The sequence below is a fragment of the Sus scrofa genome, chromosome X, assembly GCF_000003025.6.
Source record: "Sus scrofa isolate TJ Tabasco breed Duroc chromosome X, Sscrofa11.1, whole genome shotgun sequence".
In the NCBI taxonomy this organism is placed as follows: Eukaryota; Metazoa; Chordata; class Mammalia; order Artiodactyla; family Suidae; genus Sus; species Sus scrofa.
Window position 1 is genome coordinate 12,336,138 of NC_010461.5, and position 15,834 is coordinate 12,351,971.

General features: G+C 42.5%; 1 protein-coding gene and 1 long non-coding RNA gene across 4 annotated transcripts in view; one reads left to right on the plus strand and one right to left on the minus strand.

Annotated features, from left to right (window-relative positions):
- Positions 1–447, minus strand: part of LOC106506903 — a 70,327-nt gene extending 69,880 nt beyond the window's left edge. For 2 of the 3 annotated variants that reach the window (XR_001302555.2, XR_002340665.1), the window contains exon 1: positions 322–427. This is a non-coding gene — a long non-coding RNA (uncharacterized LOC106506903). Of the gene's footprint in view, positions 1–321 lie in introns of all 3 variants that reach the window. The other variant, XR_002340666.1, reaches the window with a different exon arrangement.
- ZRSR2 (zinc finger CCCH-type, RNA binding motif and serine/arginine rich 2) overlaps positions 498–15,834 on the plus strand; it is a 28,437-nt gene continuing 13,100 nt past the window's right edge. Inside the window, exons 1-7 of the mRNA XM_001926794.6 lie at positions 498–603; positions 1,007–1,086; positions 5,001–5,103; positions 9,851–9,959; positions 10,175–10,261; positions 13,076–13,114; positions 13,723–13,841. Coding sequence (XP_001926829.4) covers positions 563–603; positions 1,007–1,086; positions 5,001–5,103; positions 9,851–9,959; positions 10,175–10,261; positions 13,076–13,114; positions 13,723–13,841 — 578 coding nt within the window. The 5' untranslated portion in view covers positions 498–562. The remainder of the gene's footprint in view (positions 604–1,006; positions 1,087–5,000; positions 5,104–9,850; positions 9,960–10,174; positions 10,262–13,075; positions 13,115–13,722; positions 13,842–15,834) is intronic.

Consider the following 15,834-nt stretch of genomic DNA (forward strand, 5'->3'; position numbering starts at 1 on the left):
CTGCCTTTAGATTTCAAATTCCTAGCGAGCAGAGATGCTACTTTGTAGCCTCAGTTGTTAAATTCGGCGGCAGATGTAAAAGGAGCGGGGGCGGAGTGTGGAGCTTTGTCTGAGGCGTTGATAGGTGGAACCACGGAAGGAGGCAGAGCCTGGGACTGGAAAACTAGAGAGCAGCGTGTGTGGGAAGAGGCTTCGTGAATGGACAAGAGAAAATAGGAGGAGGTGTGACTTTAACTTCTTTGCCATAAGACACCTCATTTTGATGTGGAGAGAGGTAGTGATAACGCACTGGGGAAGCGCTAGGAGGAAAGAATTACTTACAGGGTAGAGGGGGGACACCAGATGATTTTTCGGGAAGGAGACATTTAGTTGTGCAGGGTTTCGGAAGACGAGGCACCTACCTCCGCTCCTCCGTCTTTGGTCAGCCCCGGCTGAGGCAAGTTCCCCGCCCCTCTCGCCTGAGAGGCCGCGCGGCGCTCGCGCCTGCGCGCTGCCGCGCGCGCAGGCCCTCCAGCCCGCCCCTTCCGGCTGGCACTTGGGGGGGCGTGGCGGCGCTGGCAAGATGGCGGCGCCCGAGACAGCGATGTTTCCTGAGAAACTAAGGTGAGCCGGGCTGGGGATGATGAGCTGGGAAAGGGCGGCCGAGCGGGCGGAGGCTGGCCATGAAGGATGTACAGGCAGGGAGGAAAAAGGAAGTAGGCCAAGCAAGCGAGCCACCGCGGCAGCTGGATCTCTGCCCAGGGCGTGCCCCGGACTGTCAGCGGGCGTTGGTGGGCTCGGGGAGGCGAGTAGGGGTACAGGCGGTGAAATGGTGAAGATCTGCCCTCTGGGCACGGGACGGCGAGGCGGTGGTAAAAGTATGTTCTCTAATTAAAACACGGGAAGCAAGATTTCATTCTCCAGCACCCAAACAAGTTCCTGTCACTGGGCACGGAGGAGAGGAACTCAGACAGTGCTGCAGGTGCGGCCACTGACGCCGCGGTGTGTTTCTGTCTTATTTCCCCAGCCACAAAAAGTACAGGGCCGCCTTGAAGAAGGAGAAACGGAAGAAACGTCGGCAAGAACTCGCTCGACTCAGAGACTCAGGTAACGGACTCATCCTGTTTTCTGTGAGTGAAATTGCTCCGCCTACTGCCGTCCTAACTTGAAACCCTAGTGTCAGAAGGAAGCCAAGTACAGTATCTTATAAAGAATTGCTGTGGTCACTATCTCCTCCAAAGTTATCTTAGATCCGTGTCAGAAACAATATTAAAGTACTAAAGAGGGGGGAAGAAGTCACAGTAAATCATCACCCAGTGGTTAACTGTATTTATGAAGTATTTAATATTACAGGTGCAGGCATCATTAATTACAGCAGCTAGCACAGCTCTTTCACATAGTAAATATTCGGTGAATGTCCTTTGTAAAACCAGAAGGAGTTGAGGTCTTTAGGCATTTTGCACGTTTTTTCTCAAACTTCACTAACTTAAGAGACCCGTTGTTGGAGTTTCCCTGTAGCACAACCGGGATCGGTGGCGTCTTGGGAGCGCTGGGACCAGGGTTCAATCCCCGGACTGGCACAGTGGATTAAGGATCCAGACATTGCTGCAGCTGCGGCTTAAGTCGCTACTGCGGCTAGGATCTGATCCCTGGCCTGGGAACTCCATATGCCACCGGGCGACCAAAAAAGAAAAAAAGAGAGAGGGAGAGACCCACTGTTGATGTTATGTAAATATATATGCATAAAACTAGTTATGAAACTTACTCGACTTATAAAACAATATACTTACAGATTACAAAACCAAGTGAAATCATGCATCCAGTAAAATTAAAATCCACGTTAATGTGGTGTTAAGGACGATGGGAAACATGCTCACAACATGAATTTGGTACCATGTGGATTTTGGAATGCCACTGCTACTGCTGTCCTGTAGTTATTTTTCAGTTTTTTTCCTATTAAAATATTGTTGGAATTCCTGGCATGGCTCAGCAGAAACGAATCTGACTAGTATTCATGAGGAGACAGGTTCCATCCCTGGCCTTGCTCAGTGGGTTAAGGATCCAGCATTGACGTGAGCTGGGGTGTGGGTCACAGACCCAGCTCAGATCCCGCCTTGCTGTGGCTGTGCATGTGGCGTAGGCTGGCAGCTACAGCTCCGATTCGACCTAGCCTGGGAACTTCCATATGCCTGGGGTGCAGCCCTGACAAAAAAATAATAATAATAAAAATACAATGAAATATACTGTGGAACTGTGCTGGCCATGGTGTCATTTGACCTTCACATGGCAAAATCGATCATTTGTGTGTTGTTTGTTTTTTTGTTTTGTGTTTTGTTTTTGTTTTTTGCTTTTTAGGGCTGCAGGTTCAGCATATGGAGGTTCTCAGGCTAGGGGTTGAATCAGAGCTATAGCCGCCAGCCTACACCACAGCCACAGCCACGCGGGATGGATGCGAGCTGTGTCTGCAGCCCACACTACAGCTCACAGCAAGGCCAGATCCCTAACCCACTGAGTGAGGTCAGGGATCCAACCCATGTCCTCATGGATACTAGTCGGGTTCCTTAACCACTGAGCCACAACCAGAACTCCTGCAAAGCGTGTTTGGAGTGAACCTTTGTGGAGGGGCAGATAGGTGTGTCCTTTAGCAGTTTAGTCAGTTGAAGGATGGAGCTCATTGATCTGCTTGTGATTACATGTGGCTAGTGGCAGATTCAAGACTAAGCACTTGTCTCTGGATGACTCCTCTTGCTTTTGCTTACTCCAACTCACAATTCTTTTTTTTTTTTTTTTGTCTTTTTGTCTTTTCTAGGGCCGCACCCTCGGCATATCGAGGTTCCCGTGCTAGGGGTCGAATTGGAGCTGTAGCCGCTGACCTATGCCACAGCCACAGCAACGCAGGATCCGAGCCGCATCTGCGGCCTACACCACAGTTCACGGCAACACCAGATCCCTAACCCACTGAGCAGGGCCAGGGATTGAACCCACAACCTCATGGTTCCTAGTCGGATTCGTTAACCACTGCGCCGCAACGGAAACTTCCCAACTCACAATTCTTTACTCAGTGGGTCTTCATGAGTACTGTGCCCTACCAAACACTGCTGTTTGTTATTGTATACATTGGATGGGCAGACATTTCCCAGAAGGGTAGAGAAGAGATATTCTGTAAGAAACGCTGTAAGAGTGAGTTGGCAAATGATTAGTAGAAATTTCTGGAGTATCAACCTCTCTATTATAGGAAGCCTCTATTATAGGAACCCACTTCTTGAAATAACCTGAAATGAGCTACCTTATCAGAAATTAAAGTAACACAAAGTATAAAAAAAGCAAGTTGCAAAACTGTAGCATGATTCCATATATGGTTACATTTATAGTAGAGTTAGATACACAGTTGACCCTGGAATAGCATGGGTTTTGAACTGCCAGGTCCACTTACATGTGGATTTTTTTCCAACAGTAAATGCTATAGTACTACATGATCTGCAGTCAGTTGAATCCCAGGATGCGAAACTGCAGACGTAGAGGAATTGGGGATCTGGAGAGCCTGCTTGCAGCTGCGTGAAGGGCCAGTGCCCCTCACTCCTGTGTTGTTCAAGGGTCAACTGTATGGTAATCATCTAGGACTGGATGAGCCTTGAGTTAGACCTATACCTAATATATGTCACAGACAGTATCTTTTTCCTTTTAGTCTGAGATCTTTTGTTATGTTTCCTTAAGATCACTTGTTTTCCTCCTCTTTTCCTTAAATTTAAATTCTGAGTAGAAGCGGATATAAATTTTTGTTATATTAAAAATTATTTTCCTTTGTTTTCATTTTGAAAATGTCCCAATGTGTAGAAAGTTGGAAAAAATGATACAGTAAACATCCACGAATCCTTCGCCTAGATTTGTCAGTTGTTACCATTTTGTCTTTCTCTCTTTCTATAGATAGATACATATGTATAAATATTTTCTGACCCCTTTGCATGTCAGTTGCCTATACATAGCCCTCACCCTTAAATACTTAAGCTCGCAGGTCTTAAGAATAAGGACCACAAGGCGTTAGTTACCATGGTGGCTCAACGGTAACAAACCCGACTAGTATCCATGAGGATGCAGGCTTTATCCCTGGCCTTGCTCAGTGGGTTAAGGATCCGGCATCGCCGTGAGCTGTGATGCAGGTCCCAGACACCGCTCAGATCTGACATTGCTGTGGTGTAGGCTGGCAAGTGCAGCTCTGATTTGAGCCTGGGAACCTCCATATGCCACAGATGCAGCCCTAAAATTAAAAAAAAAAAAAAAAAAGAATAAGGACCACAATACTAAACAATAAACAAGTAAAGGAACAGTAATTCAGTAATATGATATTCAGGTCATATTTTAAATTTCTCAAACCAAGATTTATTATTTTGAAAAGTTCAAGCCAGTTGTCCTATGGGATGCATTCTAGATTAGTCTGTCTTCTCCTGATGAGCTTCAGGTTACACTCTTCATTGCAAAGTACTCATAGTTGATACTGTATTACCTGTCCTTAGGGGCCTATAATGTCAAGTCCTTCTACTCCTAGTGATGTGAACTGTTGCAATGTGAAGTGTTGCCAATGAGTTGGCTCCATTGTAAAGGATGTCCCAGCTTTGTCATTAGCACTCATCTCTAGGCTGATATTTTGAGACAGTGTAAATAACCCCCCAGTTGTGCCTACAGGGGTTTTTGCAGACATGAGTACTTCTCTACTTAAGTCTTTGTACATTTTTTAGTTGCCATGTTCCTGTAAAGATAGATGTTCCCTCCCAGACGCCACCATCTTTTGGGGTATCACTATGGAGCCATCACTAATTTTTTTTAATTCAGTGTGTTACCTACTACCATTATGGTTCTTTTCCATATTCCATTTTAGGTGATCAGGACCATTTATTAGAAAGTTTTAAAAACAGATTTGTACCATAATTGTGAGGACGAAAATTGTGTATCATTTTTTTTCCTGAACTACTGATCAAGGTTTTATAATACACGGGCAGTTTAATAAAACATTGAAATTCCCTCAGGACTCTCACAGAAGGAGGAGGAAGAAGAGGCGGCGGTGGCGGCAGTGGATGCTTTTATTGAAGAGCAGCAACTGGAGGAAGAGAGGCTGTTAGAGATAGAGAGGTCAGCACTGATGGAGGCGCTTCCTGCGAACCCACTTATTTTACTTGAATTTTTAAGTCTTTACTAACTAGTATGAGTCTTCCTTATAAAATCTGCTACAAGATAGGTCTTAGAAACTACCCTGGATCAACTGTTTAAGCCTCTAGCTGATGGGCTGAAATGATAGCTTGTCTTTAAATATATATATATATATTTTTTTTTCACTCTTTTTGCTAATTGGTAAATGTTTTTGAAAAAAAAATACAAATAATTTAGAAGTATAAAAAGTGAAAGGGTGGAGTTCCCTTTGTGGCTCAGTGGTAATGAACCTAACTACTATTCATGAGGATGTGGGTTTGATCCCTGGCCCTGCTTAGTGGGTTAAGGATCCAGCATTGTGGTGAGCCGTGGTGTAGGCAGGTCACAGATGTGGCTTGGATCTGGCGATGCTGTGGCTGTGGTGTAGGCTGGCAGCTGTAGCTCCAATTTGACCCCTAGCATGGGAACTTCCATATGCTGCGAGTGCAGCCCTAAAAAGCAAAAAAAAAAAAAAAAAAAAAAAAAAGTGAAAGGGCTTCAATAAACCCAGCACACCCAAAGATAGCCATTGTTAAGAAAGTAAGGAGTTCCCATCATGGCTCAGCAGTAACGAATCTGACTAGCATCCATGAGGCCACAGGTTCGATCCCTGGCCTCACTCAGTTGGTCAAGGATCTGGCATTACCATGAGCTGTTGTGTAGGTTGCAGACACGGCTTGGATCTGGCATTGCTGTGGCCATGGTGTAGGCCAGCAGCTGCAGTTCTGATTCGACCACTAACCTGGAACTTGCATATGCCGTGGGTACAGCCCTAAAAGACCAAAAAAAAAAAAAAAAAGAAAGAAAGAAGGTATACGTCTATCGTGGGATCATATTTATACATATTTTTCTATAAATTGCTCTTTTTTATAAATATATAGGACATTTCACTATTGGTGCAGAGATCTAATTCAAGCATTTCAATGGCAACATAATATCCATTGTATGGATGTAGCATAATTTATTCTTTATTCATAATTTATACTTCTCTATTGATGGACATACAGGTTATATACTATTAAATAAGGTTCACTTTACCACATCCTATTAATGTACTATTACATTAATTTACACTCAGGCTTCTTACTGTTCTATAAAAAGTTGCATTGAATATTCATGTTTATATATCCTTGGTGATTGTCGTACTATTTCCTAAGGAAAATGCCTAGAGAAGCACATGTAAAATGTAGGTAGGCAGGTAGGTAGGGCATCCCATTTTGCAGCTTGCAGCAAATTCAACAGTAAAAAGGTGTGCATCTCTGCATAGTTTTTTTTTTTTTTTTTTTTGCTTTTTAGGGCTGCACCCGCAGCATATGGAGGTTCCCAGGCTAGGGGTTGAATTGGAGCTACAGCTGTTGGTCTACACCACAGCCACAGACAGCAACACCAGATCTGAACTACATCTGCCACCTACACTACAGCTCACGCCAGCAACTGACCCTTAACCCACTAAGCAAAGCCAGGGATTGAACCTGCATCCTCATGGATCCTAGTTGGATTGCTCACCGCTGAGCTACAAAGGGAACTCCATCTCTCCATACCTTCGCTCACACTAGGCTTTATCGATTCTTAAAACTGCTATAGTGAAAAGTTATACTTCATGGTTTTGAATGTACATTTCTTAATTAGTAGGATTGAGTATCTTTTTATGTATTATCTATTTGTAGATTGCTTAAGTCTTGCATCTTTCTCTTTTGGGATACAATTTTTTTTAGTTATGTAAACAGTGTTATTACTTGATTAAGGATATCAATCATTTAACTGTCATGTGTATGAAATATATTTTTCTTGCTTGTCCTCAGTCCTAACTTGACTTACAGCATTACTTACCATCATTTGATTTCCATGTTAGCAGCTTTCATCATGTTATCTGGCCTTGGTGTGTGACTTAAAAAGGCCTCCTCTGTCCCAAGATGACAAAAACATTCTGTTATTTTTTCTTTCAGTATTTTTCAGGGGATTTTTTTTTTAAGTGGTGCAGAATAATACAAATGTACCTGATGCTACTCAACTGTAATACTTAAATGGTTAAAATGATACATTTTATGGTATGTATATTTTCCCACAATAAAAATAAATAAATAATTTTTTTAAAGGAGAAAATAGCTTTATAGACATTCTCTAGCTATTTAGTGTGTTCACTGGAAATGTTGCTTTTCTTGTAATTATTCCTGTTACCTACCTAAACACATAAATAGGTGGAAATATAAAAATGCTGAAGAAAAAAAAAAGTAGTAATGATTGGGAACATGTAGTTGAATTTAGCCAGATTTGCATCCCAGTCCTGGCCCTGCTATTTACTAGCCATGTTCAAATTGTTGAATCTCTCTAAGTTTCAATTTCCTTTCCTTAAATATGGAAGTGGAATCATTCATAGTATCTACCACATAGAATTGGGAGGATTAAATGAAACTAGCAGGTGGTAAGTATAGAGTTTTTAACAAAGTGTAAGCAGATAGGAGGTGTTGTAATAATTCTGGTTGTTCTTATATTAGAGATTTCTGCTATGATGAAGATGATACATATATGGTATGAAATAGGGAAATAATTTTTTTTGGTTTCCATTTTACTTGACATGCTTCTTTTAAATCACATACACATGCCTTTGTGGTCTGTTAATTTTTTTTTAATTCCTATATGAGTTGCACTATACTTTATTGTTGAAAAGCAGGAAAATTCTGTGAAAATACTAGATAGCTTTACGTCCTTCTTAAAAGCAGATGTACAGTGTCAAAGGTAAACACAGCCGGACGTCGAAGTGGCAGAAACAGACTTTATTCAGTAACTCCTGACAGTATGAGGAGAGCTCAGCTCCATTTTGGTTCGTGCACAGGCAATTTAGGCCTTTAAAAGGCAGAGTGAGGAAAATGCACAGTACAAAGAGTTGGTCCCTATGCAGGTGTCTAGGTGGCCATGAGGGACAAAGTTAGGGCTCCATCCTCCCACAGGGACTGGGAGGCCGAGGCCTCATCCTTCTTCATGATCACCTCTTCCCAGGTATGGCTCTCAGGTCCTTGAGCGAGACCCTTACGCGGGGCAAGTGACACACAGTCACAACTATGAGCCCTTGATAGTGATGTTCTAAGAGAGGGAAGGCAGAGGCCTCTCGGGGGTTAGCTAGAGCCAACGTTCTGTTTTCCTGGCAGCATTGAGGTGTCTCAGGCCTGGTCATGTGTGCTGCGAGGGGGCGGGTGCTGAGGTCCCCTAGGGCAGCAGCCTTCTGCTGCTGGAGGCCGTGCTTGAGTTTGTGCAAGTCCCTTAGGGCACGGAGTTAACACAGTTGCGTGCCTAGACTTCCACAGTTCTCAGTATTATATCCAAGTTATTCAGTTTTAAACCTTGTAACATTTTACTTTTTTGTGGTCTTAAATACGTATACACTTTTGTTCAGCTTATATACAATTAGTATGGTTCTTAAAAGATACGTGAATCGGAGTTCTATATACTGTATACACACCCTCTAGCATACACAGGAACGCTGACGTATGCAATATGCCAGTCTCTACCGTGGCTAAAAGGTGTATTCCTGGAATCTGTAGTTGGACGTGGAATACTTTTTTCCCATAAAGTATTTGAAATTGTGGTTGGTTCCCCAAGCTAGACATAAAACCTTATTTAACTCCTAATGTAATATAGAACAATATCTCATATTTCATTTTCCTTTCATAGATTCAGTAGGGAAATGCAGTCTAGATTTAAAAAACCCAATTGAGAGTTTCCCATTGTGGCTCAGTGGTTAACGAATCCGACTAGGAACCAGGCGGTTGCGGGTTCGATCCCTGGCCTTGTTCAGTGGGTTAAGGATCCAGTGTCGCCATGAGCTGTGGTGTAGGTGGCGGACGCAGCTCGGATCTGCTGTGGCTGTGGCTGTGGTGTAGGCCAGCAGCTACAGCTCCGATTCGACCCCTAGCCTGGGAACCTCCATATGCCATGGGTGCAGCCCTAAAAAAAATTAAAAAAACCCGATTGGTTAGTAGACTTTTGAAATATAACCCATCTTTAAGTTGGAAACTTGTGACACCATTTTAAGATTGCTGTTTATAACTGGTCACTTTTAAAAATAAACTAGACACTAATTTGTTTTTATAACTCCTTGTCATCTTTTCTTAAAGCCTGCAGCTTGCGTTATTTTAAAGACACAATCATGATTAGTTTGCCTTCTCTCAGCAGTCTAGGTGCTCAGGGCAAACCACAGGAGTCTCTCAGCTGTAAAGAGTAGCAGTTCATGAGTTTATGGCAGGAGATGCCAGGTTTTCTTGGTGCTGCAATCCTGTGATTGGCACTTTCAAAATACACAGAACAGGAAGGGTAATACTTTCTAAATGTGAAATGCTGGATGTTGTTTTGAAACTTATTACTCACAGTATTGGGACCTAAACATCACTGTTGTCAACCTAGAGGAAAAGCTGGAGTGTCATCGATTTGCGTAAAGATATTGCAGATAGGAAATGTCCAAGTAGTGATTTTACACTGTTTCCCTCTGGGGGATAGTTGCTAAGATGTAGTGCCTTTCCAAGATCACTACGTGTATCTTTTGGTCTTCTTACCCTCACTTAACTACTTTCTAGAAAATATCTTTCATGACACTTGAATCATCCCCAAAATGTCATCTTGCTCTCATATCTGTGTGTGTCTGTATTTGTAGATTAGTGCCCATTCTTTTTATTTGATTACATCATTACATCAATAGGCAAAAATTACATGAGGAATGGTTGCTGCGGGAGCAGAAGGCACAGGAAGAATTCAGAATAAAGAAAGAAAAGGAAGAGGCAGCTAGAAAACGGCAGGAAGAACAAGAGGTATGGTATTAATCAGACACGTAGTTAACTAATTAGTTAACCAAAATGACTCTCTTTAAGAGAATCATGACATTAAGAGTCATGACTACCCTGAACTTTGAAAAACAGGTATTATCCGTTTTGCCAGTGTTAAAGTTTTTCATTTATTTGCCCCATATGTTAACTGCTTTAAAGCGAGTCTGAAAAAAATTATCCTTTTTTTTTCCTCTGCAAAGAGAAAGTTAAAGGAAGAATGGGAAGAACAGCAGAGAAAAGAGAGAGAAGAGGAACAGCAGAAGCTACAGGAGAAGAAAGAAAGAGAGGTGATTCCTGTCACAGGAGGATAAACGCACTGCGTATCCTCTTAGTGAGCGGATGTGGCGGGTGATGGGGTTGAAGAATAAGCTATAGACACAGCAGGGATTGGGCTTTGCTTTTTTCTTTAGAAAGAATCATGTTTTTAGTTTGTATATACACTAGCATTTCCTTATGATGTTCTTCTTTGGGTGTGTGCTATGGCAGATGCCTTAAATTAAGGTTTTTCTTCAACTCCACTTACCTTACTCTTTATACCAGGGATTGGCCAGCTTTTTCTGTAAGGGGCCGGAGAGGAAATATTTGAGGCTTTAATGGTCTGTACGGTCTCTGTTGAAAACATCCAACTCGGCCCATGTCCCATGAAAGCAGCCATAGGTAATACATAAATGAATGGTTGTGGCCATGTTCCACTCAAACCTTAATGTTTTATTTAATAAAAAAAAAAAAAAAAGGCAGCTGGCCCCTGCTTTATACTGCGTACCACTCTAGAGCAAATGGTGTTTTTCTGAAGTTTTGTTATGTATGGGTTGACTTAAACCTAGAGAATACTATTTTGTATAGTCTCCACCTTTAATTGGTTCATAAGAGATTTCACTGCTTTTGACATGTCATCAAGAACTAATTGAAAGAAATCAGAAACTCAAATATTGAGGAATTAGGAACTATTTTTTTTGCTATTAAATCTTGACTTCCTTTCTAACTTGGGCTCTAAAGGCACTTGTAGCTAACACATAGTTGCTCACCGAAAAAAGAATCTATATGGTATATGTATATGTCTTCTGTATCTTCCAGGATTCTTTTAAAAAATTGCTTTGGTCTATTTTGCTGCTGTTCCTTAACAGTGTATTTATTCCAAAGATATCACAGCTCATCTTTCCTTGACTGATTCATCAGGATGTATCTTTTCTGTGATATTGCTATGTTTGCATAGCATAAAACTGGGTAATCACCTGATCATGGGGAAAAATGCATTTGTTTACATCCTAGTCATGCTGGGGTAGAAGCAACCTTTGTTTTTTGTGTCTCAGGCCATCACTTAATTCCAGCCAGATTTTAAATGCACTTACTTGAGTACTGCATTCCAGATGAGGCAAGATGATGCTAGGTTTTCAGGGGGCAGGAAAATTATTTGGAGCTTATTATTTTTTTTTTTTAGACAGTAATAAACTCCCACTTTAACAGTGGAATGTTCTTCAACTGAGGTCTTTCTGGCACCAGATAAAAGTTAAGACTTTTGTTTCAAAGAGAGCCTGGGGAGACATGAAGGAGAAGCGGGTAAAATGAAGTCGAGTCTAAGCATATAATATCAAGGAATATGCCTTCTGTGTTTCTTCTCTGAGCTAGATAATTCTCTGGTGGTCAGAGATAGGACAGAAAAAAAGATCTGCACTCACTGAGTTTGGTTTCTAGATAAGGGGAGCTAGATGATAGGCAAGCAAAGAAGATCATTTTAAGTGCTCTAAGGTCATGTTATGTGGTATAAAGACATAAAGCAGAAGGTCACATGACAGAGGGATGGGGAGGAAGGTACTTCTTTCAGCTGCCCTCAGGGAAGACTTCTCCAAGGAGAAGCATGTGTGAGCTGACATCTCAGGGGGAAGGGCTCTGGGCAGAGGGAGGAGGCCTGAGCATGGAGCTGGAAGGAGGTCAGGGTCCCTGATGCCTAGAGACCAAAGGCGAGAGCGGCAGGGGTGGGGAGGAGGTCGGGAGGGCAGCAGGGTCAGATCCTGTAAGGCCTCCTGGGCCAGCGCGGGGGCGGATGGAGGCATTTCGATTTTACCTGAAGTGTCAGGGGAGGCCATTAAAGGGATTTTCTGCAGGTGGGTGACTTCATCTAATCTGCATCTTTAACAGCTCACTCTAATTTTTGTACAAAGAATGGAGGGTGGGGTAGAGAGTGGTAACCGAGGAGGCGAGAGTGGAGATAGGCTGACCGATTAGAAGGTTGCTGTTGCAGAGAGGACGTGATGGCCCTCTGGATGGCCACCTTGCCCAAGGCAAAGAAGTACACAGGTCTGCGGGCTTTGCGGCAGAGTCTGTGGAACTCTAGCCGGCGGGCTGAATGGACGGGGAGCAGAAAGAAGGGCAAAGGGATTCTAGCCATACCTTAAGGTTTTTAGTTTGAGCAAGTGAGCAGAAGGCAGTACCATTTACTGAGATGGAGCATCTAGGTGGCTCGGGGCAGGGGAGAGCAGAGTTCCACTTTGAGCAGTTAAGTTGCGGAGGACCCTGTGTGATCAGGTGGAGTTACTCAAATAAGCAGCCAGAGAAATCAGGCTTTTATGTGATGCTTTAAGGAGCTGGGGAAGAGAAGTCTGTGGAGCATAATTGAAAACTTATTTAAATGCCAAGAAGGTCAAACTTTCCCAGCATAATTGCAGAACTGACTTTGCCTTATCGGAAAGTTTGAAGTTTTTCATCAATCCCAGTTGCTTCTGTTCATGTCATCGTGTAGCATCTGTTACGTGTTTGTGATGTTTCAGCTAGCATCGTCTTTTATGCTATTCACTAATACCTCATCTTAAAAACTAGAATGTGGAATACACATTTAAATCTACTAACTGCTACTCTTATTGAATGTTAGAAGATTACATTTTGCAATGTGAGCTGTCAAGTGTCCTTGTTGACTAAAGCTTCTCAGCTGTATGTCTTTTGAACGCTTTTCAGAAGATCTGTGCTATAGAAAGCAAATTAGACCCTGAAGCCTTTGTGCATGGGTTTTAAAAAACTGTTACACATGAGATTCTTAACCAGCGAAACCAGATGTGACTTACCTGACTTCGAGGTTTTCATTAGTCCTATGTTTGCACCATTTGTAGGAAGCTGTGCAGAAGATGCTGGAGCAGGCTGAAAATGAGGTATTTTTCAAAACCTTCCATTAAGAATTTGAAACCAACGAACGTTTCTTTAAAAACAATACTTCCAGTAATGTAAATTTGGTGGTAAGCTATTAAATTGTGTCTGAATGCGGGAATTATCTCTGTGGCTCTGTGATTTGTGTGTATAGTGGCAACAACAGACGTTAATGGACGAACAACAGCAAAAACCACCCCTGTGGACTGGACTTGTAGTCCCTAAAGTGTGTGTGAGCAACATCACACACTCCCCCCGCAGGTGGATGGCTTAACTGGATTCAGAGTACCTTAGATTGTGCTCAAGGGGTGGGTGGGGTTAGTCCTAATAACTCCTTTGGTCCTTTTCAGAGTGGGTGGACAGGAGGGAGATCTCGTGACTGCTCCTGGTAGCTATAGTGATGCCCGGTGATGGGCCGTGACTGGGAGCCGGGAGAGATGCGCAACTCACATCTCACAGCAGTTGTTTGTCGAGTCTCGATTGTGTGATACAGCTGAAGCGTGTATATTCTTACATGAGTCTGTTTATTTTTGACCAAAATATTCGATACCTGTTGAACATTTACCTCTCCGTGAATTTTTACACCAAGTAAAGTCATGGTTATTTTCAACAGTTGGAAAACGGTGCCACATGGCAAAACCCAGAACCACCCACGGAATTAAGAATAATGGAGAAAGATCGAGCTAACTGTCCATTCTACAGTAAAACGGGAGCTTGCAGATTCGGAGATAGGTAACCGATTTTGCTTTCTCACGTCCGAGTTGAGTGACTCAGCATGGTGAGGTTTGTGAGTTCTCCCTGGGGGAGTGGCACGGGTGTGAGTTTGAAATGTTCACAGTCAGGCACCTGCTGCGTTCGTGCTGCTGATCTCGTTCCCCAGCTGACTGGCTCCTGCTCCCCCTGTGCCTCTTCCCTGGGTGGGCTTGTCCACTTCTCTGGCGAGGCTGCCTGTGCATTCCTTCCACAGCTGTCTGAAGACTTTTTGCTTTAGTTTCCCTCCTGTGCCTGTATTAGCCCCACATGGGACAACCGGGATAGAGAATCTCTTCCAAAAGACTGGCGCAGCCTGGCTTTAGTTTTTGAATGGCAAGCACTGGGCACAAAAGAGGCTTTAATAACTGGCATGTCCAAAGGGAAATCTGTGAAAGACAGGATCTGAGGGAGTAGAGGAAAAGTCTTTTTTTTTTTCCCTTCTTTTTTTGGCTGCTCGCGAGGCATGTAGAAATTCCAGGCCAGGGATTGAACCCATGCTACTGCAGTGACCCAAGCCACTGCAGTGACAACACCAGATCCTTAACCCGCTGTGCCACAAGGGAACTCATGTAGAGGAAAACTCTAATGCACATTCTCAGTCAGAGGGTGGGTTCCAAAACTAGCTTTAGCAGCTGTCACTGGGGGAGTTTCTTAAGCCCTCTGTGTCTTCGTTCCTTCATTTGTAAAATGGGGATTAAAAATAGTATCCCCCTTCTAAGGTGGTTGTGAGGCTGAAAAGAGTGAATGCAGGGAAAGCAGGTAGAACATGCCAGGCCCATGGCAAGTGCTGAGTGTTTGCTGATATTTTCATTTTGTTACTGTTGCCCTTATTCTCTGAGGCACTCTTGTTCCCTGCCTCTTTTGAATCAAGAATTTTAAAACGAGACATTCATATGAATAAAAACTAAGTGTTAATGTTTTCATTCATTTAGCAAATATTTAAATACCAACTACATGCCAGGCAGTGGTGATTTTTATAATTTGACTTGTTTACGTGAATAAACAACTTAAAGTAGATAAATAATTCATAATGGTGAATAAATCCATCCGAGGCAAAATCTATTACTTTTCATTCTGCAGAAAAAAAGGTCAAATTATATCTTGTATCCTATTCATCATAAAAAGGGATATGAATAGGCAAGTTCGTATGTATTTAATGAGAAACCGTATGTTGTAGCTCATGCTTAGTTTATTCATAAAATTATCCAGGCTATTTTATTTTCTTCTTTGAAAATATGAACCTTCTTTAGCTTTTTCTTTTTTAAAAAATTTTTAAATGATTTTATTTTTTCCATTATAGTTGGTTTACAGTGTTCTGTCAGTATTCTACTGCAAAGTGACCCAGTCACATATATATGTACATTCTTTTTCTCACATTATCCTCCATCACGCTCCATCATAAGTGACTAGATACAGTTCCCAGTGCTATACAGCAGGATCTCATTACTTATCCATTCCAAAGGCAATAGTTTGCATCTATGAACCTCAGATTCCCAGTCCATCCCACTCCCTCCCCCACCCCCTTGGCAACCACAAGTCTGTTCTCCAAGTCCATGAGTTACTTTTCTGTGGAAAGGTTCATTTGTGTCATATATTAGATTCCAGATATGTCATATCATATGGTATTTTTCTTTCTCTTTCTGACTTGCTTCACTTTGTATGAGAGTCTCTAGTTCCATCCATGTTGCTGCAAATGGCATTATTTTGTCCTTTTTTATGGCTGAGTAGTATCCCATTGTGTATATATGCCACATCTTCTTAACATCCATTCATCTGGCGATGGACATTTAGGTTGTTTCCATGTCTTGGCTCTTGTGAATAGTACTGCAATGAACATACAGGTGCATGTGTCTTTTTCAAGGTAAGTATTGTCTGGATATACGCCCAAGAGTGGGATTGCTGGGTCATAAGGTAGTTCTATATTTAGTTTTCTGAGGAACCGCCATCCTGTTTTCCGTAGTGGTTGTACCAA